Here is a 23,153-nt window from a genome sequence, read left to right as displayed (position 1 = left end):
GTCCCTTAAGCACAGGGAGGCCAGGTTAGAGCCCAGGCCACCGTGCAGTCAAGCCATGCCACTTGGATCAGAAAGAAAGACGAGCTCAGAAGAGGAGAGAGCACTGAGGCCCCCAGGAGAAGGAAGGGGTCTAAAGTGAACCCCAAAGGGCTGAGTGGGGGACAGCAGGGACTAGACAGAGCTTCCAGGGGAGGCTGACTTTGGGGACACTGAATCGAGGGCATACAAAGAAATAAAGATGACGGACCCGGGGAAACAGGGGCTGGGTATGGGGGTCTGAGTAGTGAGGGGAAGTCATGGAGGGGGTTCAGCTGCCATGAGTTGGGCAGCAAGGAACCAAGCCCCGAGCAGCCGCCGTGACTGCACATACCACCCACTGCCAGAATGCCCTCGTTTACAACGAGGGAGGGAAAGACAGTCTAGAAACGGGGTTTGTTTCCCCCTTGGTGCCAGTGAGTGGACCTGGTCAGTCCCGTGCAGGCCACCAGGAGTCGTCTGGGCGTCATCCCGTCAATAACAAAAACAAAAGACGAAAGCAAAAACCCAAATACCGCTTCCCTGCTCACAGCACCGGCCCAAGGAGAACACCTTGATGCTTAATCGCAAAGCCCCACGGCCACATGCTGCCCACCGACAAAGGGCTCTTCCCTGGGGGCGGGGGCCGGGGCAGGGTGTGTGGCGGGGAACACTGGCCACCGGAGTCATTAAAAATAATATTTTTTTCGGGCGCCTGGGTGGCTCAGTTGGTTAAGCAACTGCCTTCGGCTCAGGTCATGATCCTGGAGTCCCGGGATCGAGTCCCGCATCGGACTCCCTGCTCAGCGGGGAGTCTGCTTCTCCCTCTGATCCTCCCCCTCTCATGCTCTCTGTCTCCCATTCTCTCTCTCAGATAAATAAATAAAAAATCTTTGAAAAAAAAATAATAATATTTTTTTCAAATTAATAAAATGCAGCAGTCCACACTCAAGACCAACAGCTTAAAAAACTGGATTTCTAAAAGATGAAAGGAGAGGAGACCCACGCCGGTCAGAAGCAGGAAAACAGAATTCAGGAAGGAGGGACAAGCAGATTGGGCCCACGAGGCATTCACGGTGTCCGTCCGGCTGACATGGACACAGCCACTCTGGGGATGACAGCTCCCAAATCCCACCAACCAGAAGGCACTGAATGGAGTGAGGAATGAGTGTCCCTGCTGCCCTCACCTCCTTGGGCCCTTCTACCCGCAGGGTGGGCAGGGAGAGCCTGAGGCCGGATGTCAGGGGAAATCACAGTAAAGTGACTGAGGTTCGTTCTGGCTTTTGAGGTGGCATTCCTTAAAAACCTTGATTTATTTCTCCATCTCCTCCCAGAGACCGGGCTTCCACACAGGAGGGAGCCCTGGTAAATACCTATTACAGAGAAGGTTCTTGACCTACATCTGAAGATTCCGCTAAGGAATGAAGGGACAAGGTCAGTGTCCTTAGTCCTGTGCCCAACCCGCATCTCCTGGGAGCCTGGGACACCAGACACAGCTACTCCGCAGCATAGCCCTGCTCCACCGAGACTCGTGGGCAGCAGAAGCTCAGTCAACACCTGTCCAACCAGTGCACGCAGGCACAAAGAGCAGATTACAGAGCCATCCTCAGGCCCGCACTGAGCACACGCTGTTGTCCCTGCCGTGTGCCCGGGGTCAAAGCCGTGGCTCCATTCCTGTGCAGACTGTGAGTCTTGCCCACCTCCGTGACCTAACCCTGGCATTGTTCCCACCTTAAAAAAATCAACCACTTAGCCCCTGTCCTGTTCCATCTGCAGGATTTTATTAGAGAAGCAACGCTTGAAGAAGAGTTCAGTTTCTGGGGTGCCTGCGTGGTGCTGTCGGTTAAACGTCAGACTCTTGGTTTCAGCTCAGGTCATGATCCCGGGGTCGGGGGGTCAAGCCCCACCTCAGGTTCCATGCTCGGTGCAGAGTCTGCTTAAGACTCTTTCTCCCTCTTGCTCTGCCCCTCCGCGCCCCTAAAATAAATAAGGAAAATCTTTAAAAAAAAAAAAAAAGAAAAGAAAGAAGAGTTCGATTTCTTAACATGCTGGGTGGGTCGTAGGTTTCCCGAGACAAGGAACACGGGAGCACCAGTATCTGCTATGTGTTGGCTGGAGGGCAGGGTTTGCTCCCACCAGTCTGTGCAAGTTGGTGTGGGGCGGTGGGCTTCTTAATCGACAGCATCAGGGACACAGATTACCCCAACGCCTGTGGGTGGCCTGCCAGACTAACCTTATGTTCCACTCACCCCGACATTGACCTTATCTTCCATTGCCAAACTTCTTGAAGGATCCCACTCGCCTTCCTGTCCCGCTTCTGCCCAACTGGTCCCTGCCCACCTGGTGCAGGTGTGGCCTATTACTCCGCTTCCTAGGTGCCAGCCAGCAGGCTGCTGGGCAGCTCTGCTGCTCTCGAGCCCGAAGACACCCCCAGCTCTCTCCTCCCTGGCTCCGAGGCCCAGCCTCTCCCCATCTGGGTCCTACTTCTCCATCTGCCCCGCTGAGTCAGCCAAAGTAGCCTCTTTCCCCTCTCCACACCTGGTGACTTCCCTGGGATTCTCTTCCCTGCCCCATCCAATGGTCTGGTGTCTCCAAGCAGACTCCAAATCTCCAAGGGCAGGGATGTCTTCTCTCTCCTGTGTCCCTCCGTGGCAAGCACAGAAGATGCACACAATAGACAACTGTGCATACACGGTGACTGAAGTCATTCAGGGGATGCGAAGTGACTGAGCCCGCCGCAGGAAGGAAAGGCCATTTTGCTGCTGCGAATGGTGACCCATTTGCTTCCAGAAAGGACTACTCTGCAGGCAGCTGCAGAGGTAGGGCCCTGCGCTCGGAGCCCCCCTCCCAGCCAGGCTGTGGCAGAGTGGGCTCGGCTGCACGAGTTTAGAATGTTCCCAAGGCTCCTGCGGAGAGAGACTCCGTCCTGGCCCGGGTCTATTCTTAGCAGCGCTCACAGCCGGTCCCGGGAGAAGGCTGGCTGTTCCGCAGCGTCTGGCTTTCTCCGTCCAATCTTTGGTGGAGCCTTCTGTTTCCGCCTTCAGGTACATGATGCGTTCCTGTCCTCGTATCAAAAGGGGTGGGGGGTGGGAAGGAGCCATCTGGAAGAGGCGCCGAATCCTCTCCTCGTTCGGCCCCGCTCTCCATACCCCCCTCTCCCCTCTCAGTTATCTGGGCCTCTGTGTTATTTTTGCAAGACTCTGCTCCAAACACACATGGTCTCACCGTGGCGTGGAGGACACCTGTCCCTCTCTCTCCCTCCGTCATCGATGACTTTCCTTAGACTCCAGGTGGAAGCATGCTCTGGGAACTGGGCTGACAAGCCGGTCCCCCAGTGTGGTACCCGGGGCGGTCCTCTCTACCTGAGCCTGCACTTCTGGAAGACCCCCACAGCCTTCCCCTCAGCCAGCCCGGTCTCAGACCAGCCCTGGGAAGACTACGGGAGGTGCAGAGCTCATTGGCAGACCCCTGTCCTCTCTCCGTCATCCCACGCACGTGCTTATATTTTATGTTCATTCATTCTTTCAACCTTTACTCATATTTAGCTCCTGTCTTGGTCTAGGTTCCCCCCAAAAGCAGACACTTGGTGAGACAAGAATGGTGCAGGTAGTTCATTTAGGGGATGATCCCAGAAAACACAAATGTGGGGTGGGGAGGTAAGGCAGGGATGGGAGAAACGTCAGAACGGGGTCCCCGGATGGACAACTGGGGCTCGTCCTGCAGAGGGCCCTCTAAGGGCTGTGGAGGACTCCACTGGCCCCTTTCTTTCATCAAGCATGGGTTGTCCCCAGTGGCATTAAACCCCCAGCATTTCCAGGCTTCCCTGCAGTGGGGCATGTTCCTATGGTTCTTTACGCAGGAAGCTGTCAGTGGCTGGGAAGTGCCCACTGCAGCTGCCATGGGACTCAGAGCTGAGCTAAGGGACGTGGGGCAGGGCTTTGAGAACATGCACTACTGTCCCACGGTGTCCCATGGGTTGCAGACATTGACCAGATGCATGCTAGTGCCAGGCACCGTGCTAAGGTTGTGAGGGATACAACATTCTGGTGCTGAACAAGCTTGCCATCTAAGAGCCAATTATATTTTTGATGGTTTGAGTGGTTTCTTTCCAGAAACTTAAAATGGGAGACGGTGTGGTTATGTTGAACTAAGATTTAGGAAGTCCAGATTTTAAACTTAGTTTATTTATCTAGATGGAACCAGGAAACATACATGAGGCTTCCATTATGGGTCATCACGAATCCAGGAATGAACCAGCCCAGGCTACTGCCCTCAAATGACCCAGTGTGGCCGCGGCGGAGACAACCAGCCACGGCACACCATGGTCAGTCCCGAACTCCTGTCCAGAGCCGTGTGCTTTGGGAGCACGGACAGAAAATATTTGTCCCAGAGGTGGACGGAGAAGGCTTAATGGAGGAGATGATACACTCCATTTATACGACTGGTGGGCAGTAATCATCAACCACCTCAGAAGATTCCCTCCGTGGGCTACAGTTTTCATTTCCATTTGAAAGTCCTCCTGGGGTAGAGCATGATTTATTTCCTCACCAGCCAGGGAACTTCTTTCAGCAACACAATTTGTCAGTCCCCCTCCTGATCTACATGACAATGAAAAATACTGGGAGAACACATTGGGGGCCATCCGATGCCTACCTGCCTGGAGAAGCCTCTTCCGTCAACACCCCCATCCTGTCTGTCTTTAGGCTCAGACCCTCCTGGCCCGCTTGCTGGTCGAAGAACACCCCCCCCCACTCCAGGAACCTTTGGATCTTTGCTTTGGGGCACACATCCATCCTTCCTCCTGGAACCCCCTCTCCCACTCTCCCTCCGCCCCTCACATTCAGATCCCATTCTTCGTTCAAGGCCCATCACCTCACGCCACCATGCTTTCCCTGGAAACGGTCGCTCTCTCTAATTCTCTGTTCCCACTGCTCTTATGCTCAACCACGTTGACGCTGGTGTGCGTGATGGAATCACGGAGGGTTGAATTTCAGATACAGAGGGACAGGCCATCAAGGGGCCATCGGTGCAAGGAGACTCGCCCCAAAGTGAGTCAGGAGTAAACTCAGGAGAGTACACTACATTATTCCTGGTGCTTTGTGACGTGGATGATTCCTGAGGTCACCAAGCAGGCGAGGGTCCCCTGAGAGCAGGACTCAAGTCTGGCTCAGCGCTGAACAGCCAACACCCAGAAAGCACGTGCTCTAGAACTAGTGCATGATCATTACACATTGAGTAAATAAAAGCTTCTCTCCAGATATGGGACAACAGGCCAACATAGTGCACTGTCCCCATGTTTTGGCTGACCGTAGAAGTCATACTGGCACATCCTGGAATCAATTAATTCTTTCTTCTGGGATTACAAACCTCTTCAGTAATTACAAAACCACAGTAACAATCTTTAGATATCGCTCTATACATATGACTCCGATAGCCCTTAGATATCACAAGTGTGTTTATTTTCCACGTCTTGGATTCCTTTCTGCAGGAACACACAATGAGTGTGAATGTAAAATGTTTGTTGATGACCCGAACTGGAGCATCAGTCCTGCCGCCCAACATTTTCAAAGAAGACAAAATATTTTAAATGCCTGGTGCCATATAGCAGCATTCTTCACCCCCCTCGAGAGGAGCAGACAATGAATGGAAGGCAGGGTGCAGGTCAGGCCTTCGTCATTGCTAACAAATGCTCTCACCCTGGCCCATCTGTCCCCTGGCTCCTGGCTCCGCCTGGCCAGACGTGGAAACCGTCCATTCTTTCCTCAGGTTAGGAGGACCTAAGTGCTGGGGGAATTGGTCTTTGGAGAGGGGAATGATTCACGCCCCAGCAGAGCAGCTCCCAGCCACCTGCTCCCACCACCCTCTGGGCCCTGGGGGCACGGAGGCATGACCTAGAGGGGCTCGAGGCTCCCTGGGCGGATCTATTACATGCATTAAAATAATTTACGCTCAGCCCTATAAAGCGTTTAATTCCTGGTGCCATCATCCATTCCAGAAGCGTTCCTCTTCATCGTGAATTATTTTTGAAGTATTTATGTGGACCTCACCGAAAATCACCCCAGTCAGCAAACTGAGAAATGGAAAGGCATTAAGAAGAGGCATTGACCCCAGGGTCACAGGCATGAGTGTGGCCAGGGTCACCAGGGCAGGCAAGGGAACTAGGGTGGCTGCAGCAGATGCTGACCAGGCTGCCGGGCTCTGTCCTCCCCACCCCACACCTTGGCACGGGCAGGGCACATGTATTTCTCCCTATTAATGGCGGTGGTAATAATTGATATGTGTCACATTTCCATTTACAAAAGCCTTCCCCATGATCTCATGTGTTGCTCACAGCAAGCCTTACGGCAGATGTTAGCGCCCCTTTTACAGATGGGGAAACTGAGGCTCGGAGCGGTAAAGGCATGTGCTCGGGTTAGCAGGATTGGACTTGGATCCAAGTCTGACTGCCGCTTCCCACCCTTGACAGCTGTGAGCCCTTCTGTGGCGTGTGGGGAGCTGGTTCATCATCCGATGAACCTGATGCAAGGAGGGCCGCACTCAGTTCTCAAGGACACTGCCGCTCTGCCTTTGAGTTAGTCAGTATTCTTCTCTGTTTTGGGGCCTCATTTCTGGAGCCTGCTGAGGGAACTAACAAAATCTCCACAATACCCTAGTGATTATTTTCAAAGATAACTGGGCTGGGAATTTTTATTTCCTTGATAAGTATTTATTTGAGGTCTTACTCTGTACCAGGCATTGTTTGTCTCTGATCTCATGGAAATTATATTCCAGTAAGGAAGGCAGACCATAAAGAGGTAAACCAAGGGGTAAGCAAGACATTTTCAGAGAGTAATTAGTTATTGCCATAAGGAAGGTAGACACAGGATGATGGGTGTGAACACATGGATCCAGAGATGACAGGAAGTTTCCAGGAGAGACCCTGGAATTGAAATCTAAGGAGGGGAAGGTGCTCAGGACAGAAAGGGCAAGAGGGAAGAGCAAGTGCGAAGGCCCAGGGGCAGGAACAGGTTTGGCACTGCTAAGGTACAAAAAAAACCATTTTGGCTACAGATGGGGGGTGTTGAGGCAGAAGTGGAGGATGGAGTTAGAGAGACTAGCAAGACAAAATCATGTAGAGCCTGGAAGGCCATGGTAAGGAGTATGGATTTTATTCTAATGTAAGGGAAGCCACTAGAGGGTTTTAAGCAATATGGTGACAGAAACTGATTTGTTGAATAAAAAGCTGATGGAGCTTGGTGGTTCCTCAAAAACTTTAAACAGAGAATTACCCAGTGACCCAGTAATTCCACTCCTAGGTGATATGCCCCAAATAATTGAAACCAGGCACTCAAATATTCATAATGCTATTACTTGAGACAGCCAAGAGACAAATGCAATCAACAGATGAATGGAAAACGAAATGTGGAATAAACATACAGGAGAATATTATCCAGTCATAGAAAGGAAGGACACACTGATGCCCTGCTACAATGTGGATGAACCTCAAAAACAGGATGCTAAGTGGAAGAAGTCAGACACAAAAGGTCACATATTGTATGATTCCATTTATATGAAATGTCCAAAATTGGTCAATCCATGGAGACAAAAAGCAGACTGGTGGTTGCAGAGTTGGAGAGAGGGGGAATAGAGCATGACCGCTTAATGGGTAGGGTTTTCTTTCAGGGTAAGGAACATGTTTGGGAACTGAATGTAGTCAGTGATTGCGCAACACCGTGAATCTATTAAATGCCACTGAATTGCACACTTAAAAAATGGTTCATTTCATGTTATGTAAATTTCACCTAAAAAAAAACTTAACAATTTTTATTATCTCTGGACACATGGATCTTCCATGTCATTCCAGACCCATGTCCAGGACCCTACAGCCCTGCAGGGCCCCTCTTCCACCACCTAAACACGGGCCTTCAAACACCACACTCCCCACCGCCTCCGTCCGGGGCCCTCCTTTGATAAGGCTGATGGGGACCCGCAGGCACCCAGAGACTCCTCTGGGTGAGATTCAGGGCTCAGGGCCTCTCTGACCACTGATCTAGAGGAGCTCCCCACCCCACTTGCCAACAAATCAACCTGGTTTGTCTGACTCAGTTGGTCGCTGAGGGTGAGGGATTGGGTACCGGGCAAGGGACCCTCATCTGCTGTCCTCCCCTGTGTCCCCAGCACCTGGGGCTTAGGCACAAACGAGGGACCCCCTCCCTCACACCCCTCCGGCAGCACCCCCACTCCACCCCCAGTGCTGCTGGGGCCCAATTGCTGACAACAGCAATGATCCGGGAAGGAAAGGGGCAGCGATTTGGGAGGGAAAATCGCGTTTAAGTGTCAATAATTTAAGAGAAATGAGGCATTGATCCCTGTGCGCGGTAATGGGGTCTCTGCGAGCGCCACGGCATCCGCCCGCCCTCCGCGGTGCCCGACTCCACGCTCGCGGGCGCATTTGTCCCCTTCCTCCGCTGAAGACCAGCCCTGGGGGACTGGGGCCCCTCTCCCCTCCGGCCACCGCCCTCTGCTGCCCTGATCTCCGTGATCCCCGGGGGACGCGGGGCTGGCTCAGAGGCCGGGGGCGGGGGTCTGCGCCTGGGAGACCCGCCCCCCCCCACCCGCGGCGACACGAAGGCCCCGGGCGCCCCCGCCTGGCGCCGCGCCCCGCTCCGTGCCCGCCGGGCGCACCTCTCCAGGCGCGCCGCCCGCTGACCCTGCGGGCCGCCAGTTCCCCAGAGGAAGAAAACAAAAATTGAAAATGAAACCCTACCCAGCGGAGAGCGTCCACGTTGGGCTGGTTTGCTGTTTGGGGGTTCCCGATGCTCCCCCTGCTCGGGCAGGACAGAAGCGCAGTGGGGTGCCGGTCCAGGTCTCCCCTCCTGCTCTCCCTGCACCCCGCGGAGAAGGCCCAGCAAGCCAAGGGGGAGCCCCCCGGGACCCGCAGTTACTTTTATTGATTTTCTGGTGATCTGACAGCCAAAAATGGAGGCGTGGTGCGCAGTAGAAAGAGGCCAGGCGCTGCAGAAAATGCAGGGAAAACCAACCGCCCGAACAAAGGAGCGCACCCAACATAGACATTCCTAGACCGGTTTGGAATTCTTCCTGCCCTTGGAAAATCTCTTTCTTTGAAGTTGAACCTTTTGACCAAAGCCGTCGGTTTCTTCCAAGCCGTTTGACTGAACCTGCCACCGAAAATCACTTTGTAAACAAAGAAAAAGGCAAGGGCTGACCCAAGGTGTGATGAACAACTTGTGGGGGCTTCTGGTTTCACTTTCTCGGTGTGCATCCTTGATTTAAAAAAATGTGACCTCTAACCCTCAACTTTGCTATCCCTCCCTCTCCCACCGGCTGCCTTTTCTGGGAGCAGCCAGGAGGTTGACACATTTTAGACAAATCCCAGCAGCCAACTTCCTATCCGGCCCCGTTTTGACCTGGAAACCCTGCCTCCCACCTCTCCGGGGTTCAGGTACCTGGATTGATGGAGCTTCCTTCGCGGGCTCTTCCAGCCCAACTTCTCATAACCCACTGCATAAATAATCACATGTTTTATAAATAGCTGTGGACAAGAGACTGTAAAACAACGAAGATATATTTGTGCCTTTATGTCCTAGAAATATTTTCTAAAACGACTGTTTTATTTGGTGTGGGCTGAATGTGGGCGTGTGTATACATAACAATCCCCACCCAAAGTTTTCCCCTGCCCCCCTTCAGGTCAGACCAGCACTATAGTTAGCAAATTGATAAGGTTCCATGGGCAAGCTTTATTCGTTCTGACACGAGCCTATGACACTTTATAAAAAGAAGTAATCCAGAACAATCTCTAGGTAATTAACACCTAGATAAACAAACATAAATTTCTATACTGCATTTATTTGGACTACCACTCAAATATGCGTGAACCATGCTTTTTTAATTAAAAGATAAATCCATGTGACACTTAGCCTCAAACTTAATTATTCAGCATACTATAATAAAAAATAGAGCCCATTAAATGTGTCTTGCACTGTATTTCTGTATTAACAGCAAAACAGTTCGGTCTGGGATCATTTAAATTTTCCCCCTCCTCTTTGCTTGTGGTTTCCCTGTTCACATAAGCCCTTCCTCTCCCTCCCTCTCTACCTCCCTCCCTCTCTTCGTCTCCCTCTTTTCTCTTAACACCAACAGGTGAAGAGATTAAAACTCTACACAAGCCCCTACATGGAATGCTCAGCTGGGCGACATTTTTTAATATTGCATTACACTCTGAATTTTTTTCCTTCCCCATGGAAACATACCTCTAGTTCGGTGGAACGTGCCCAGCCCTTCTATCTTGAAAGGAAGATCACAATATTTAACACTAATTTCCTTGGGATTGTGCTTACAATACACCAGGTGAGGTTTTCATAATATACTGTTACAAGACAGATGTTAAACAGAGAGGGGAAGTGTGCAAATCCCAAACTACAAGAGACAGCAGGGTTAGCTTTATAAAAGTTTCAGCACAAAATAGTACCTTAACACTGAGTATCAGCAGCTCAGCAGCTTCTGGATGCCGGAAGAGAAATTCATGGGTGAGCCGATCCCCACCCCGTCGGAAGTAGGAACAAATGCTGGTTCAGTCCCTTGGCAAGGGTGGATAAAACGATGACCATGTGGCAGGTGCTGTGTGAACCTTGTCACCTTTCATCCTTACAGCAAAGGGACTGTGGTAGGGAAGGCTTGAACCCAAGTCTTGAGTGAACAAACCCTTGCTTTGAGCCCCTGGGCTCCCCCAGATGGGCCTCACCCTGGCCTCCTGGATTACCGGCAGCAAGAATGGGCTTCGTCCTAAGGTGACCAGTCATTTGGGTGTGTCCAGGACCACCCTGGCTTTAGCCCTGAAAAGTCCCCTGTCCTGGGAAAACCAGGATGTTTGTCATCCTACATAGGCTCCTCCCGCAAAGGGTGCAGCTGCCCCCGTGGCCAAGCTGGTCCATGGAGGGATGAACTGGGGCCACGCAAAGACCCTGAATTGGGTGTAGGAGACTCCCACCCACTCCTTCCCAGGGAACTGAGGCCTCCAGGCATGAGAGATAACTGCCAGTTCTCTAGGATCCTGGAAATCTGTTAAAGTCATTTGCATGCCTCTTCAGCAACACATCCTGGCTGCAGGATGCCCTGCATTTCAATGTTAAGTGGGTTCCTGCTGTTGTCCCTTTTAATGACAGTCCTTAGAACCTGGCGGGCCCAGCTGGCTGCCTCTCTGCATGGCTCTCTACGTACATACTATCTCATTTAACCGCACAAAGAGCCTTTTGTTGTAGACACTGTGGTCCACTTTAAAGATAAAGAAGCAGATTTGGGGGATTGGAATGATCTGCCAGGATCATACAGCTACCAAGAGGTAGAGACCGGAGTTCAGAGTCCCATCCACGCCCGGCTGGGCGTTTGCACGTGCTGTTCCCAGACCTCGGCACGCATGCGGTCATGTCTCAGGTCATTGTCACTGCTTAAGGAAGTCTTCCCTGACATGGGAAATCCGTGTTATCTTTGAATCTCCTCTTCCAGACATTCTGTGTTTACTTGTGTGATTATCAGGCTGACGTCTGTTTTCTCCTCGGACAGTGACCTGTGGGTGTGATCCCTGGCCTAACGGTGTCTCTCCAGCCTGTGGCCTGATGCCTGGCACGTAGTAGGTCCTCTGTGAACTTTACTGAACAAGGGAGTGGAATAGCATCGAACCCCAAGACCAATTCTTCTCTTGCACCCCACACTATGCTCTCCCAGCTGCTCTCCAATACTCTCAAAATGGCGAGAAAGTTGTTAATACTGTGATTTTTTTTTTTTTTTTTTTTGAATAAGGAAACTGGAAAACAAAGAGCTTAAGACATTTCTCCAGGACCGTCTTGTCTGAAGGGGCTGGGTGTGGAAGAATCCTGACCACCAGGGAGCCTTTCCCCAAACATGGGAATTTAACGTACATGTTTTGTGGGTGTGAAATTGATTCCAAATTTATCCGTAACTTATTACACCACAATAGTGCAGTTTACAAATTGCACTAAAATATACAAAACCTACATATGATCTTCTCTTCTTTATTGCATTTAAATACGACCAACGAACTCAGGACAGTCACATCGTTAAAGATCAAACAGCCAGTACGTAGTATGGCTAGGGTTCAAATTTAAGTCTGCACACCCCCTATTTTGTAATTGTCTACAATGTGCTAATCTGACAATCGTCTATGATTGCAGAGAGCTCAAAACATTTTGATGGGAATATATATTGATGCTTCTTAGAAAGGCCTTCTTACAGTTTTATATTTATTTTATAACAGGCTTACTGAGATATAATTCACATGCCATAAAGTTCACCCTTTTAAAGTGTACAATTCAGTGATTTTTAGTACATTCAGACTTGGGCAACCATCATTACTACCTAATTTTAGAACATTTTTATCACTCCAAAAAGAAACGTTGAACCTGTACACATTCACTCCCCATCCTCCCCTACACCAACCCTGCCACCTGTCCTCATGCCTATTCTGGACATTCTAGACGTTTCCTATAAGTGAGATCGTATAATATGTGGTCTTGCATAACTGGCCTCTTTCACTCAACATGATGTTTTCGAAGTTCGTCCATGTTTTCGTATGTATTGGTGCTCCATTCCTTTTTATGGCAGAATAATATTCCCTTCTATGGATAAACCGCATTTTGTCTGTCTACTTATTACGCAGGTTTGGAAAACACATTTCGAACCAACGTGTAAAAATAGGTGTTCCGTGTCTCTGGAAAACTCAGAAACCCTGATGCCACATTCCTCATGGAGATGACAAGCAGCTGCTGAGGGCACCCGCCCCCAGACCCCTCCCTTCCTACTCTCCTCTTCTCACCACTGGGGGCTCTTGCCTGGCCCTTGGAGGCATTTCTGTTTGGGATCTGTCACGTATGTGGCATCATAATCTTCCCTCCCTGACGGGGTCCCTTCCCGACCCCTCACTGTAACCTCGGGACTCACCTTTGCTGTTTGGGACAGGACAGTCGGGGCTGCTCAAAACTCCATTCCAGCCGCCTGCTCCCATCCAGAGACACCAGTAATCTGGCATCCTGAAAGAAACATGGGGGTTTACAAATTCCTATACAATGTGGGTGGATGCTTTTGCTTGCAACATTTCCTTGGGCCCTCCAGAGGAGCTGCAGGCTGCACTGTGCAAGCTTGGTTTTGAAACCAAACCAACAGTAGCAAAAAACAAATCAAAAAGCAGCTCTGCACATCAAGTGTGGGGAACACAATTCAAACCCTCTCAAATCAATGTCAGAGGGCTGTTTTATCAGTAGCCCTGATACCATAGACTTTATTGTTCTCTGTTCTTTTCCTTTTCTTCGAGAGGAAGAATTCAGATTATGCTCTGTAAAAGACTTCTTGCATTTAATGATTTTTTAAACAACTTTCTAACAGTAAAAGGGAATAATAGATCCCAATGCTTTCGGTGCCTTAGATAATTGCTGTAATAGGAGGAGCATACATGTTTCTATAGGTTTTACCTTCCTGAAACCGATGTCCGCAGCCTTTGAAGAAACGTAGTTCACACATGCACATGGGTGTGTGCACACACTCACGTACGCACTCACGTTGTTTAAATTGCACTGGGCTTGAAAAAGCACAAGGCTGTGGGGACCATCCCCCCAGAATACTGCAGAGCTTTTTTTAATAAGTGGGGTTTGACCAAGCCTTACCGAAGTCTGATGAAGCTGCAAAAATATGTTTCACTCTTCCTAATAAACATAAGTGAATAGGAAAAGATTTTTTATTTCCAGAGGTAGAGGTTTTATTGCGTAAAACACTGGATAAAACTGGACTGCTTCAAAGACATTTTATTCTAACAGCAGAAAGAAAACAGTCATTGCTGAAAAAACAACTTTTAATACTTTCTATACCAGAATAAAGTTCTGTCAACTGATGTATTATAATAATAAATAATGACCAAGAATAAACTTTAAATACAAAGTTTTCTACTTGTTACAAGCATAGCAACAAAATCCTCTACTCTATTGATCTCAGATTTCCTCCAAGATAGATTTTTTTTTTCTTTGTGTAGGAATGTAGACAGTATTATGACCAGCATCACAGACTACAGAAGTTACAGGGAAAAAACTTGACATGTTTAGATATGAGGACCTGGAGACATTCAGAAACTGACACGGCATATCACTGGCTGTCACTTGTTTGTATTACAAGTTACAAATGTTCTGGAAAGAAGGCTTGTGTCAGAGGGGGAAATAAGGACGGTAGCACTGGACAAAAATGGAATCAACACACACGCCACAAAGAAGAGGGGATGTTCCCAGTGTCACAAACAGAATTATTGCCTGTTGCATCTGACGATGCTCAGAAGACACAAAAGAATACCAAAAGAGCTCCCAAAGTGCTAGAAATGGAATGTGGCTCTCATTTTTTTTTTTCCTCTTGGTTTTTTTTTTTCTTTTTACTTTTTTTTTCTTCTTTTTTTTTTTTTTTTTTTTTTTTTTTTAATATTTTTCTTTGCTAAGATACCAAAGGCGGGTCAAACACACAGAAAGCAAGCGACTGGCACAGTCACCAAACACAGTAGTGCAGTTAAAATCCTAAAGCTCACTACAGTCAGAAAGTTTTCAGTAACATTTCAGTCCTTCCTCTAGGATCATAGAAACAGTTGCATTAAGTTTATCAACTCGATTTAAGTAAGGCAGTGAGAACTAGTCTAGAAAAACGAGAAAGCGGCTTGCTCTATGCCAGATGGGTCCACGTTGCACGGCGACCTCATTTTCACTGAAACCTTGGGCGGGTGACGCCCTCTGGACCGCATATGCAAACCCGATCCCTTATTAGCCTGAGATCCCTCCTGGTCTCAGGATAGCGCTAAGCATTTTATTTACATTGATTGCAGTTTAGAATTTTTGTAAACTGCTGTAGGCAGAGCTGAAGTTTTTAAGGCCCTGGGGTTTTATTCTGTGCTCCCAGCCTGCAAGGAAATATCGACTGTTTGTTTTTTTTTTTCTTTTTTTTAAGTCTGAGTAATTTCGTTTTAGGAGAAGTTAATACTTCAATACGTCTCTACCGTCACAAGCAACAGCACCAATTTCGTGTCACTCAAAGGAAGTATGTTAAGAGGCTGAACTTCTACACCATTCTAGCAGATTCAAGAATAAACCCTTAACTAGTCTTCTTAGTTTTTTTTTTTTTTAAATGAGTTAAGTGTTTCATTATTGACCCTCAAAATCTCCCTCTGGGTAGTGCAGAACTCAATAAATTTGGAGTATCCAATCAGTAAAAAATCTAAAATCTACAAAAATATAGAACACATTTGTTTTACAAAAACAGACATTTAACTCAAACAGTTTTCTTCATTAGCGATAGAGAGCAGGATGTTTAGATTCGTATTTTTAATACAAGCTATTTCATAAGAGCTTGTCGGAGAAGAAGACCTTGCTTCATGTCTGTGATCCTTACAAAAACGAACACATGAAACAAAGCTTGATAATAAGGACCGGAGCAGCCTTCATTCAAGTAAAATTTTAAAAACCATAATAAAAAACCATCTTTCTATTATGACATGAATTTCCATTTCTCACCAGCACCTTCTATGGATAGGGTTGGCTAGTTTTTCTAAACAACATTTTATATCATGTACCCCTAATTATTATTATTATTATTATTATTATTATTATTATTATTATTATTATTTTTTAGTGGCAACTTCTTTTTCATCCCCGGGGGGGGGGGGAAAGACAACGGAGAAAAGAAAAGCATTTCCCTCAATACAGCAATTTGATCTAAAAAAAGGAATTACTCATCAAACCTGCAATGGGCATCTGTCTGCAGATAATTCCTGACCATGGATTCATTTGGCTGTGTGTTTTTTAAAAATGCACGTGTAAGATGGCAAGCCTGGCCGCGCCGGGCAGCCGGGGCACGGGCGGCAGGGCTCGATTCCTCCGCGAGTGCAGTTGGGACACCACGTGAATTGATTTTCTCTGCAGTGACCGTTCCAGCCTGACTGGCACCACGGCTGCCTCTCAGCACATCTCATGGGGGGTGGGGGGCTGATGGCAGCAGCTGGTGGCGGATCATAGAGGTGTTTTCAACAATGAAAACACAGCCCCTCCATCTTCAAGGCAACACTAAATCATTTAGATGGGATCATTTTTCAGTTAAGAGCATGATTGGGGGACCAAGACGACTTAAGAGTTGGAAGGGGTCCCCAGCTTTCTCAAGCTTGGAGGACACCAAGCCTTTCGGAAATCACTTGTCTTCCACCTGCATTGTTTAGAAGTACTTGTTGCCGGGTAACAGTTTAGCAGCCATTTTCAAGGGCTGGGGATTTGTTTTTGTTTTTTTTGTCGTTTTTTTTTTTTTAATTTTTTGGTTTTTTTTAATATATATATATAGATATCTTTTTTAAATTTTTTAAATGTTCTATACACTAGTGGGGGGGTTGTACATGATTTTTTTTTTCCCCCTTGGAATGCAGTTAGCAAACTCTTTTACCAGATGCATAATCTTAAAACTGTGTAAAATAATATTGCAATATACAGGTCAGTTTGCTCAGTTACGCTCCTCCTGGGCTTTGCAGCCCTCCTCTGTTAGCTCTGCTGAGCTCCCTGCCTTGACAGCTGTGGGGTCTTCGAAATTCCCAGAAGCCTCCGAGTCGACTCTGGAGCGTTTGAAGCGGCGGTCGGGATACTGACTGTTGTCAAAAGGCATACGATGGACGCAGAGGACGTGGGTCTTCAGGTTCCCCTTCTGAGAGGCACTGTAGGGACAGTATCGGCACTGAAAAGGCCTGTGACCTGTGGACACAAAGAGTGGCAGGTCAGCTCTGCTGCTTGCGGCCCCCCCGCCGCCCCCATGACTCAGAGGACATCATCATTACTGCCAAGAGTCTCAATATTATGATTGCACTTACTGTGCAAAAATCAAATTAGCAAAGGACAGAAATGTAGCCAATATATTTGGACAAATAGTAAGTTACTTGGAGAAATAATAAGCTACCGACTAATAATAAGTTGGCCGGGAATGTGTAGGATCTTCCCATCCTAGGGAGAGTTTTAATGCAGGCTTTCCAGGTGACAGAAGACAATGTTCCCAACACCTAGGTTCTTTTTCTATAAAATGTTAGATAGCCAATATTTTAGGCTTTGCAGGCCAAGACACAAAATCAAAGATATTATGTAGGTACCTCTATGACAAGAGAGGAAATAAATTTCCAACGTTTTATTGATGAAATTCAAAACTCTTTTTCTTTCAGACGCTGAAATTTGAATTTCGTATGATTTTCCTGAGAGATGAAATAGTTCTTCTTCCTTGCTTCCCAGCCCCCCAACCCTTTAAAATGTAGAAACCATTCTCAGCTCCCAGGCTGTACAAAAACAGACAGGAGAGGGATTTGACCCCTGGACCGTGCTTTGCTGATCCCGGTTCTACACATACAAAAAAGCCGTAAATCCCTCCACCTGGGATCCTGACTCAGGTCTCAGCACTAAGCCAGTTCACTTTCTTATCTGTCCATCAACTCTTTACAGATAAGCAACCGGAGCATGGCGCCTGTGAGAGTGAGTGTGTGTTTGCATTGGGCTGAGGGAAGGATGTGCCCTGAGCCTTGCTCTGGGGCAGGGCTGGAAGTGCTAAGCTCTTGGAATTTGCAAAAACTCAGCGTTTCAAGAGGAGACTGTAGAAGATGTCTGGCAGGAACCAAAATCTCCAAATGGCCAAGGCCAGTATGGTTTTAAAGAAGTTTAGATTTTGAGTAGTAACCGTTGGCATCAAATTTTTCTAGACATGTCTCAATCAGAACAGAAGACGGATTCTTGTGGAAATCCACATAGTCCTCCATGCTTGAGCAGACACGCACACATTTCTGCCATCTTGAGGAACCAGGAAAGCATCTGGTTTGGGAGGTTCTAATAGAACAATTGCATTCCCCCTGATGCTCAGAAGCTGTTGATGTGCCATTCCTGGAAGCCCATAAGTGCTGTCCCACCCAGCACCCAGAGAGGTCAGGGCCCAGGTCTGGGTTTCATTTGCTCAGAAAAATAAACAAGTAAATAAATGGGCGCAACCATTTACACCCGAGATATCCAAACAGCATATTCAGCACTTTTTCTAGAACAGTAATTGCAGAAGTCCTGTGTATCTACTTAGCAAAACAGTCTTATTCCTGCGACACTGGAACCCAACCAAACATTTGGAGCTGAAGCTCACTTTCACTTCATATGGCACACAGTGCCCGATCCTTCCTTCTTTCTTAGTGGGTTTATGGAGTTAGCACTCTCTTTCTTCCCTCCTAGCCAAATGGTCTGCAGGGATGAATCTCTCCTACCTATTGAACCTTCCTCTTTCCCATCCCCCCTCAGAGGCTGGTCCGTTGTGTCCCAACTCTTGCCCAGACTATGAACACCGCAGCCTGCGGGAGGGTTGCGAGATTCCCAGGTGTCCCACCTGCAGCGCAGCCTCCCCAGGAATACCAGAGCGGGCTCCAAACACAGGAGGACAGCTGTGATTTCCTTGCCTCGAGTCTCTGATGGCCACCGACCCTCTGAGCAATCATCAGGACCTTCAAGTCCAGTCCCAGCCACCTCACCAGTCTCCTCTGGAGCATCCTCCCTCTCTCCGTGTGTCCACACCAAACCAAACCATTCGTGGTCTCTGCAAGAAGGCTTCATTCTGCAGGGTCTCCACGTGCTTGCTGTGTGACCCTCTCCCTGAAGTACCATTTCCATTCTCTCTCTTCTTTCAAGGTTCTGCCCAACTGGGATGCTGCTTTTGTGGGCCACTGTGTATCGGTCCCCCTTGATTGGCTGTGGGCTCCTGGCAGGAAGCAGAGCCATCTTAGTATCATTGGTGCCAAGACCCACTACCTGGCACAGAGCAAGCAGGCACGAACTGTTTCTGGAATTGAAGCATTATCTTATTCCTTCACCTTGCCTTTTTTTGAAGGTATTATAAATTTTTGGATGGCGTTTCTGCTTCTTTTGTTTCCATTGTTGCATCTAACACAAGGCTGAATTTGATCAACTTTCCCACTTGCCAAAAGCCAATTTGCAAATCTGTGGACTTTGGAGTGAAGAATAAACAAAACCCAAGAAAAGTACACTTGCTGTTGGCCCTTCTGCACAGCCTGCCGCAGCCAGAAGAATACCACCAGTCAGCAGGAGGGGTCTGGACCTGAGTGTCAGGTGAGAGAAAGATGCACCAGCGTCATTCCCCTCCTGCCTTCCTGCTACCCGGCACCACCCTTAAGGCTCGGTCACTTTGCCCACAGATGACAGGGAAGGCTGTGCGCTGGTAGGGAAGGAGAACCAAGCCTCCTATTTCTAATGTGGATTCAAGAGTTTTACAAAGAATGTAAGTGGCCCTATTCTTCATCACATCAGAGTTAGGGCATAGACAAAAGGGAAGAATCCGGGTGCCAATGAGTGGCAAGTGGGACAGGAACAACCATTCTCTCCGCCGTAATAGTGAATCTAAGTCAGTCCTAAGCTGGGAATCAGTGAGTTTCAGGCAGATCGCAAGACTCAACCACCCAACTCAAGAGGCTGTTCATCCCTGTAGACACCAAACTACTAGCCCAGGGCTTGGTGAGAGAGGATTCAGGGTTACTCTGCAGGAGCAGCTCCTGAGCAGGAGAAAAGACAGCCCAAATCTTTAGCTAGAGACATAGGAACTAATTGAAGGTCATCCAAAGAACCTGAGAAGAACTGAGACACCAGTTCTCAGGAAGCCTAAGAAATGTTCTGAAAGTTTCTCAGAAATATCTTCTCAGGAATAGACTCCATCTTCTGGCTTGCCACCACGGACAGCAATGTGGCCGCTCACTATGCCGATTACCATGGCTCACAATTTATGTATCATATGGCACTAAGTCACTGACGGACACTATCACCATAGTCTGACAAGTCTCTGGAGTTAAGAACTCCGAATAATAAATAAATGAAAATAAAAAATAAAACCAGAACTCTTGGCACCATGATCCCAAGAGTCTAGCCCAAGTATGAAGCAAGATGGCCGAACCGTGATCTTGTTTAATAAACCCACCTCGGGTCCCCAGGATTCAAAGTGGGTCTTCTGTTCTTCCACTGTTCCTGCCTGGCTGTCAAGGCTGTTTATTATATTGTCTATCATCATTACGAATAATACATTTCTGTATGAATTCTATGCTACAACCTTTGGAAGCCACCCTCTCTGCAAACCGTACCACAGGTGAGCCATGGGACATGCATCTTGGCAAGCCCAGTGGAGAACCTCGAATATCACCTTTATTCACAATAAAAGCCTTTGTGAATGGCCAACTTGGCATCAAAGCACCAAGTGCATTTTCCCCACCAATTGATTTTAAAATATTAGTCATGATTTTAACCTATGGCTACTCTGAGTCTCTAGGTCTTGGTAGAGTCAAAGAGGTGCTGTAATCCAGGCATAGTTGGATACAACAGTGATCAAAACATGAGTACTGAATTCGTTTGCATTTTAACTTAGGTGAGATGGAAATCTATGTGTAAACATATAGAACACTGCATGTGTACATTTGTAGGAGGAAGTCTGAACGATATTGGAATCATAATCAATCCTGATCTTGCAACATACTTTGTAGATAGAAGCATTGTAGGTAATGATGGTAGTACCTGAAGATCCCGAACACCTGAAGATCCTGAAAGCCTCCATAGTCCTTTACGTAGAGTTTTGTATGTGATCCTCATATTAGAGCTTTATGGCAAGATGAGCAAGTTAAGATACAGTAAATCTGGACGGTTTGAATTTAGAACAAATTTCCACCAGATATAAAGTACTCAGACACCCTAATTCTCTGAAATCTTTACAAGAACCATGATTGCAATATGTGCTTACAGGATACACATACACACAACACACACACACACACACACACACACACACACACACGCACCCTTCTCAGTGGCTTGCTGAAAGGTCCAGAAGAAGGCAGTGTGTTCTCTCCAGGATCAAATTTAAGTGAAAGGTCTGTCCTTTGGTGATGGGAACATTTACTTCCAAACAGAAAGCTATTGTTATGCAAAGCACTTTTGAAACCTGATACATCTCTGAGTCCAGCTAAACCTGGATGAAGCGGTTCAAATTTCTCTATGTTATTTGTACACTTGAAGCCCCGGGCAACTGGGACGAATGCAGTGATGTCGAGGTCTGTTAGCTTTTGGCCAGAGATCATAAGCAAGGGCTTCAGAACAAACCCCAAATCTGAGAACTCCCAGGAATAGTTAGCTGTGGTGTTCCAAATATTTGTGACCAAGAAGGGATCCATCTGCAGGTAGAAGGAGCAGTAGGGGCCCACGGAAGTCTGCTTCAAGCTTCTGCTGTCCTGCCTGGGGTGGAGGTGGGGCTTGGGGGGAAATCTGACCTCCAGATGGAAGCAGGTCATCCCATTCCCAGAGGAGAAGCTGATGCAGCCGGCAGGGTGACAGGGCCACCCCTTGGTGAGCTTTGAACTCGGCAAACGTCCATCCATCCCTTTTGAGTGAGATGAAAACCAGCCACACCACCTTGGTAACCTGGAGATAGAGTCGACAATGCACCTGGGTCTGCAGGTGGCCATGAAGGTGCTAAGGTTCATCAATTCTAAGACAGAATAAGCTTCCCCATTAGCAACCAGCATGGAGACGGCGGCCTCTGTCCAGTGTAACCCCACTGAGAAGCACTGCACTCCAGGGCGGCCTTTGGCCAAGAGGAAGTCGGGGAGCTCTCCTGGCTTGGCAGTTTTGCTTTGCTCTCAGGTGTCCTCCTGCCACACACTGGGTGGCAGCAGTCTGACCAGGAGCTTGGGTTCAAAGCATAGCTTCCTCCCTTGAGAGGTGGGGAGGCTACTTAACCCAAACTTGAGTTTCCTCTGTGTCTGGCCCAGAGTGAGGAATGGGATCTCTCAGGGCTTCGGTTCCCACGCCTTGAAAACAGAGGCAGGGGAGCAGTGATGCTAATACTCCCACCGTAGGATGTTGTGAGCATGGTAGGGAATTGTGTGTCAAGTGCGGAAAAAATCCAGAGCTATAGAAACGTCAGCTGTCTGTCACTGTCCTGCTTACTGTTCTCACTGTTGTCATCTGGCAGCCCGTCTAAGCTGGGTCAGGGGCCTCCGGGCTCTGTTCTTCATCAAGGTACTGATACAGCAGGGTCTCCTGCATCACTGCTGTGTGCTCTGTGCCTCGGGGGGGCCTTCGCTGAGAGCTTACGACGTTGTCTCTCCTCTGGGCATTTGCCCTTGAACGGGTGCTTTGGGAAACTGGAAGGCCTTCAGAGGCCAAAGGAACAAGTTGTTAACAGTTGCATTTCACGTGGAGGGAGGTCAGCAAGTGGAGGTGAGGATGGGCTTCGGGTCGGACCGCATGCCAGAAACATCTCCCCATCTAGAGGATCCTGTTCTAGTCAAGGGCTAGACCAGGAACACCACTTTGGGGCAATGTGGGTTGTGACAGAGTAGAGGTGACTGGGGGGTTCTAAGAGCTCAACCCAGAGGAATGTGAGCCCCTCTAGGTCCTTCCACGGTCTTCACCCTCAAATCCCCCCCAGAGTTTGCTGCCTTCTGCATCCAGGACTCCCTCTGCTCTCCAAATGCTTCATACTCTTTCCTGCCACAGGATTTTTGCTCCATCCTTTCTCGTTCCCTAATCTGGAGTGCTCTCTGCCCCTACTTCATCTAATTACTGTAGTTATCTCCTCTAGTACACCTGCCTCTGCCTCAAGGAGGAGGCCCGATGACCCAGACTTACCATGGTGGTGGTGAAGGCCATCAGGGCAAAATCTGCAGGAGAGTTTCCAACTACAGTAGCTGAACAAATAAACAATTACGTCTATCTTCCCCGCTAGACAGTCGGCTCCACAGTGCAGGGGCTGTGGGGTTTTGTTTTTTGCGATTTTGGGTTATTGCCATTTCTCACCACCTAGCACAGTGCTTGGAACATCACAGATATCCAGCAAGTATTTTTTAAGTAAAGGAAGGGATGGATGGATGGATGGATGGATGGACGGAAGAAAGGAAGAAAGAATGAGAGAGGCAGTCAGGAGAAAGAAAGGGAGAGAAGCCCTCCTCTAGACAGAGGGACAGGCTTGACCCCAGGCACAGGGATAGGAAGCCTGGGATCAGTGCGGGGGTCTGGGAACAGGGCACGGTGATGGGGGTGAAGCCCAGTGAGGGAGCT

At 48.3% G+C, this 23,153-nt stretch overlaps 1 protein-coding gene across 3 annotated transcripts in view; it reads right to left on the bottom strand.

Moving 5' to 3' along the window:
• Positions 1 to 13,788: 13,788 nt before the first annotated feature.
• The window catches only part of ZNF536 (zinc finger protein 536), a 407,924-nt gene continuing 398,559 nt past the window's right edge, over positions 13,789 to 23,153 (bottom strand). For all 3 annotated transcript variants that reach the window (XM_081806658.1, XM_081806659.1, XM_031033222.2), the window contains one exon: positions 13,789 to 16,781. In XM_081806658.1, the coding sequence (XP_081662784.1) occupies positions 16,537 to 16,781 (245 nt within the window). In that variant the 3' untranslated portion in view covers positions 13,789 to 16,536. The remainder of the gene's footprint in view (positions 16,782 to 23,153) is intronic.

This window comes from Leptonychotes weddellii, chromosome 16 (genome assembly GCF_054177405.1).
Source record: "Leptonychotes weddellii isolate Sample4059 chromosome 16, ASM5417740v2, whole genome shotgun sequence".
Taxonomy (NCBI): Eukaryota; Metazoa; Chordata; class Mammalia; order Carnivora; family Phocidae; genus Leptonychotes; species Leptonychotes weddellii.
The sequence above is the reverse complement of the archived record's forward strand: the minus strand, read 5'-3'. Positions and strand labels throughout refer to the sequence as shown.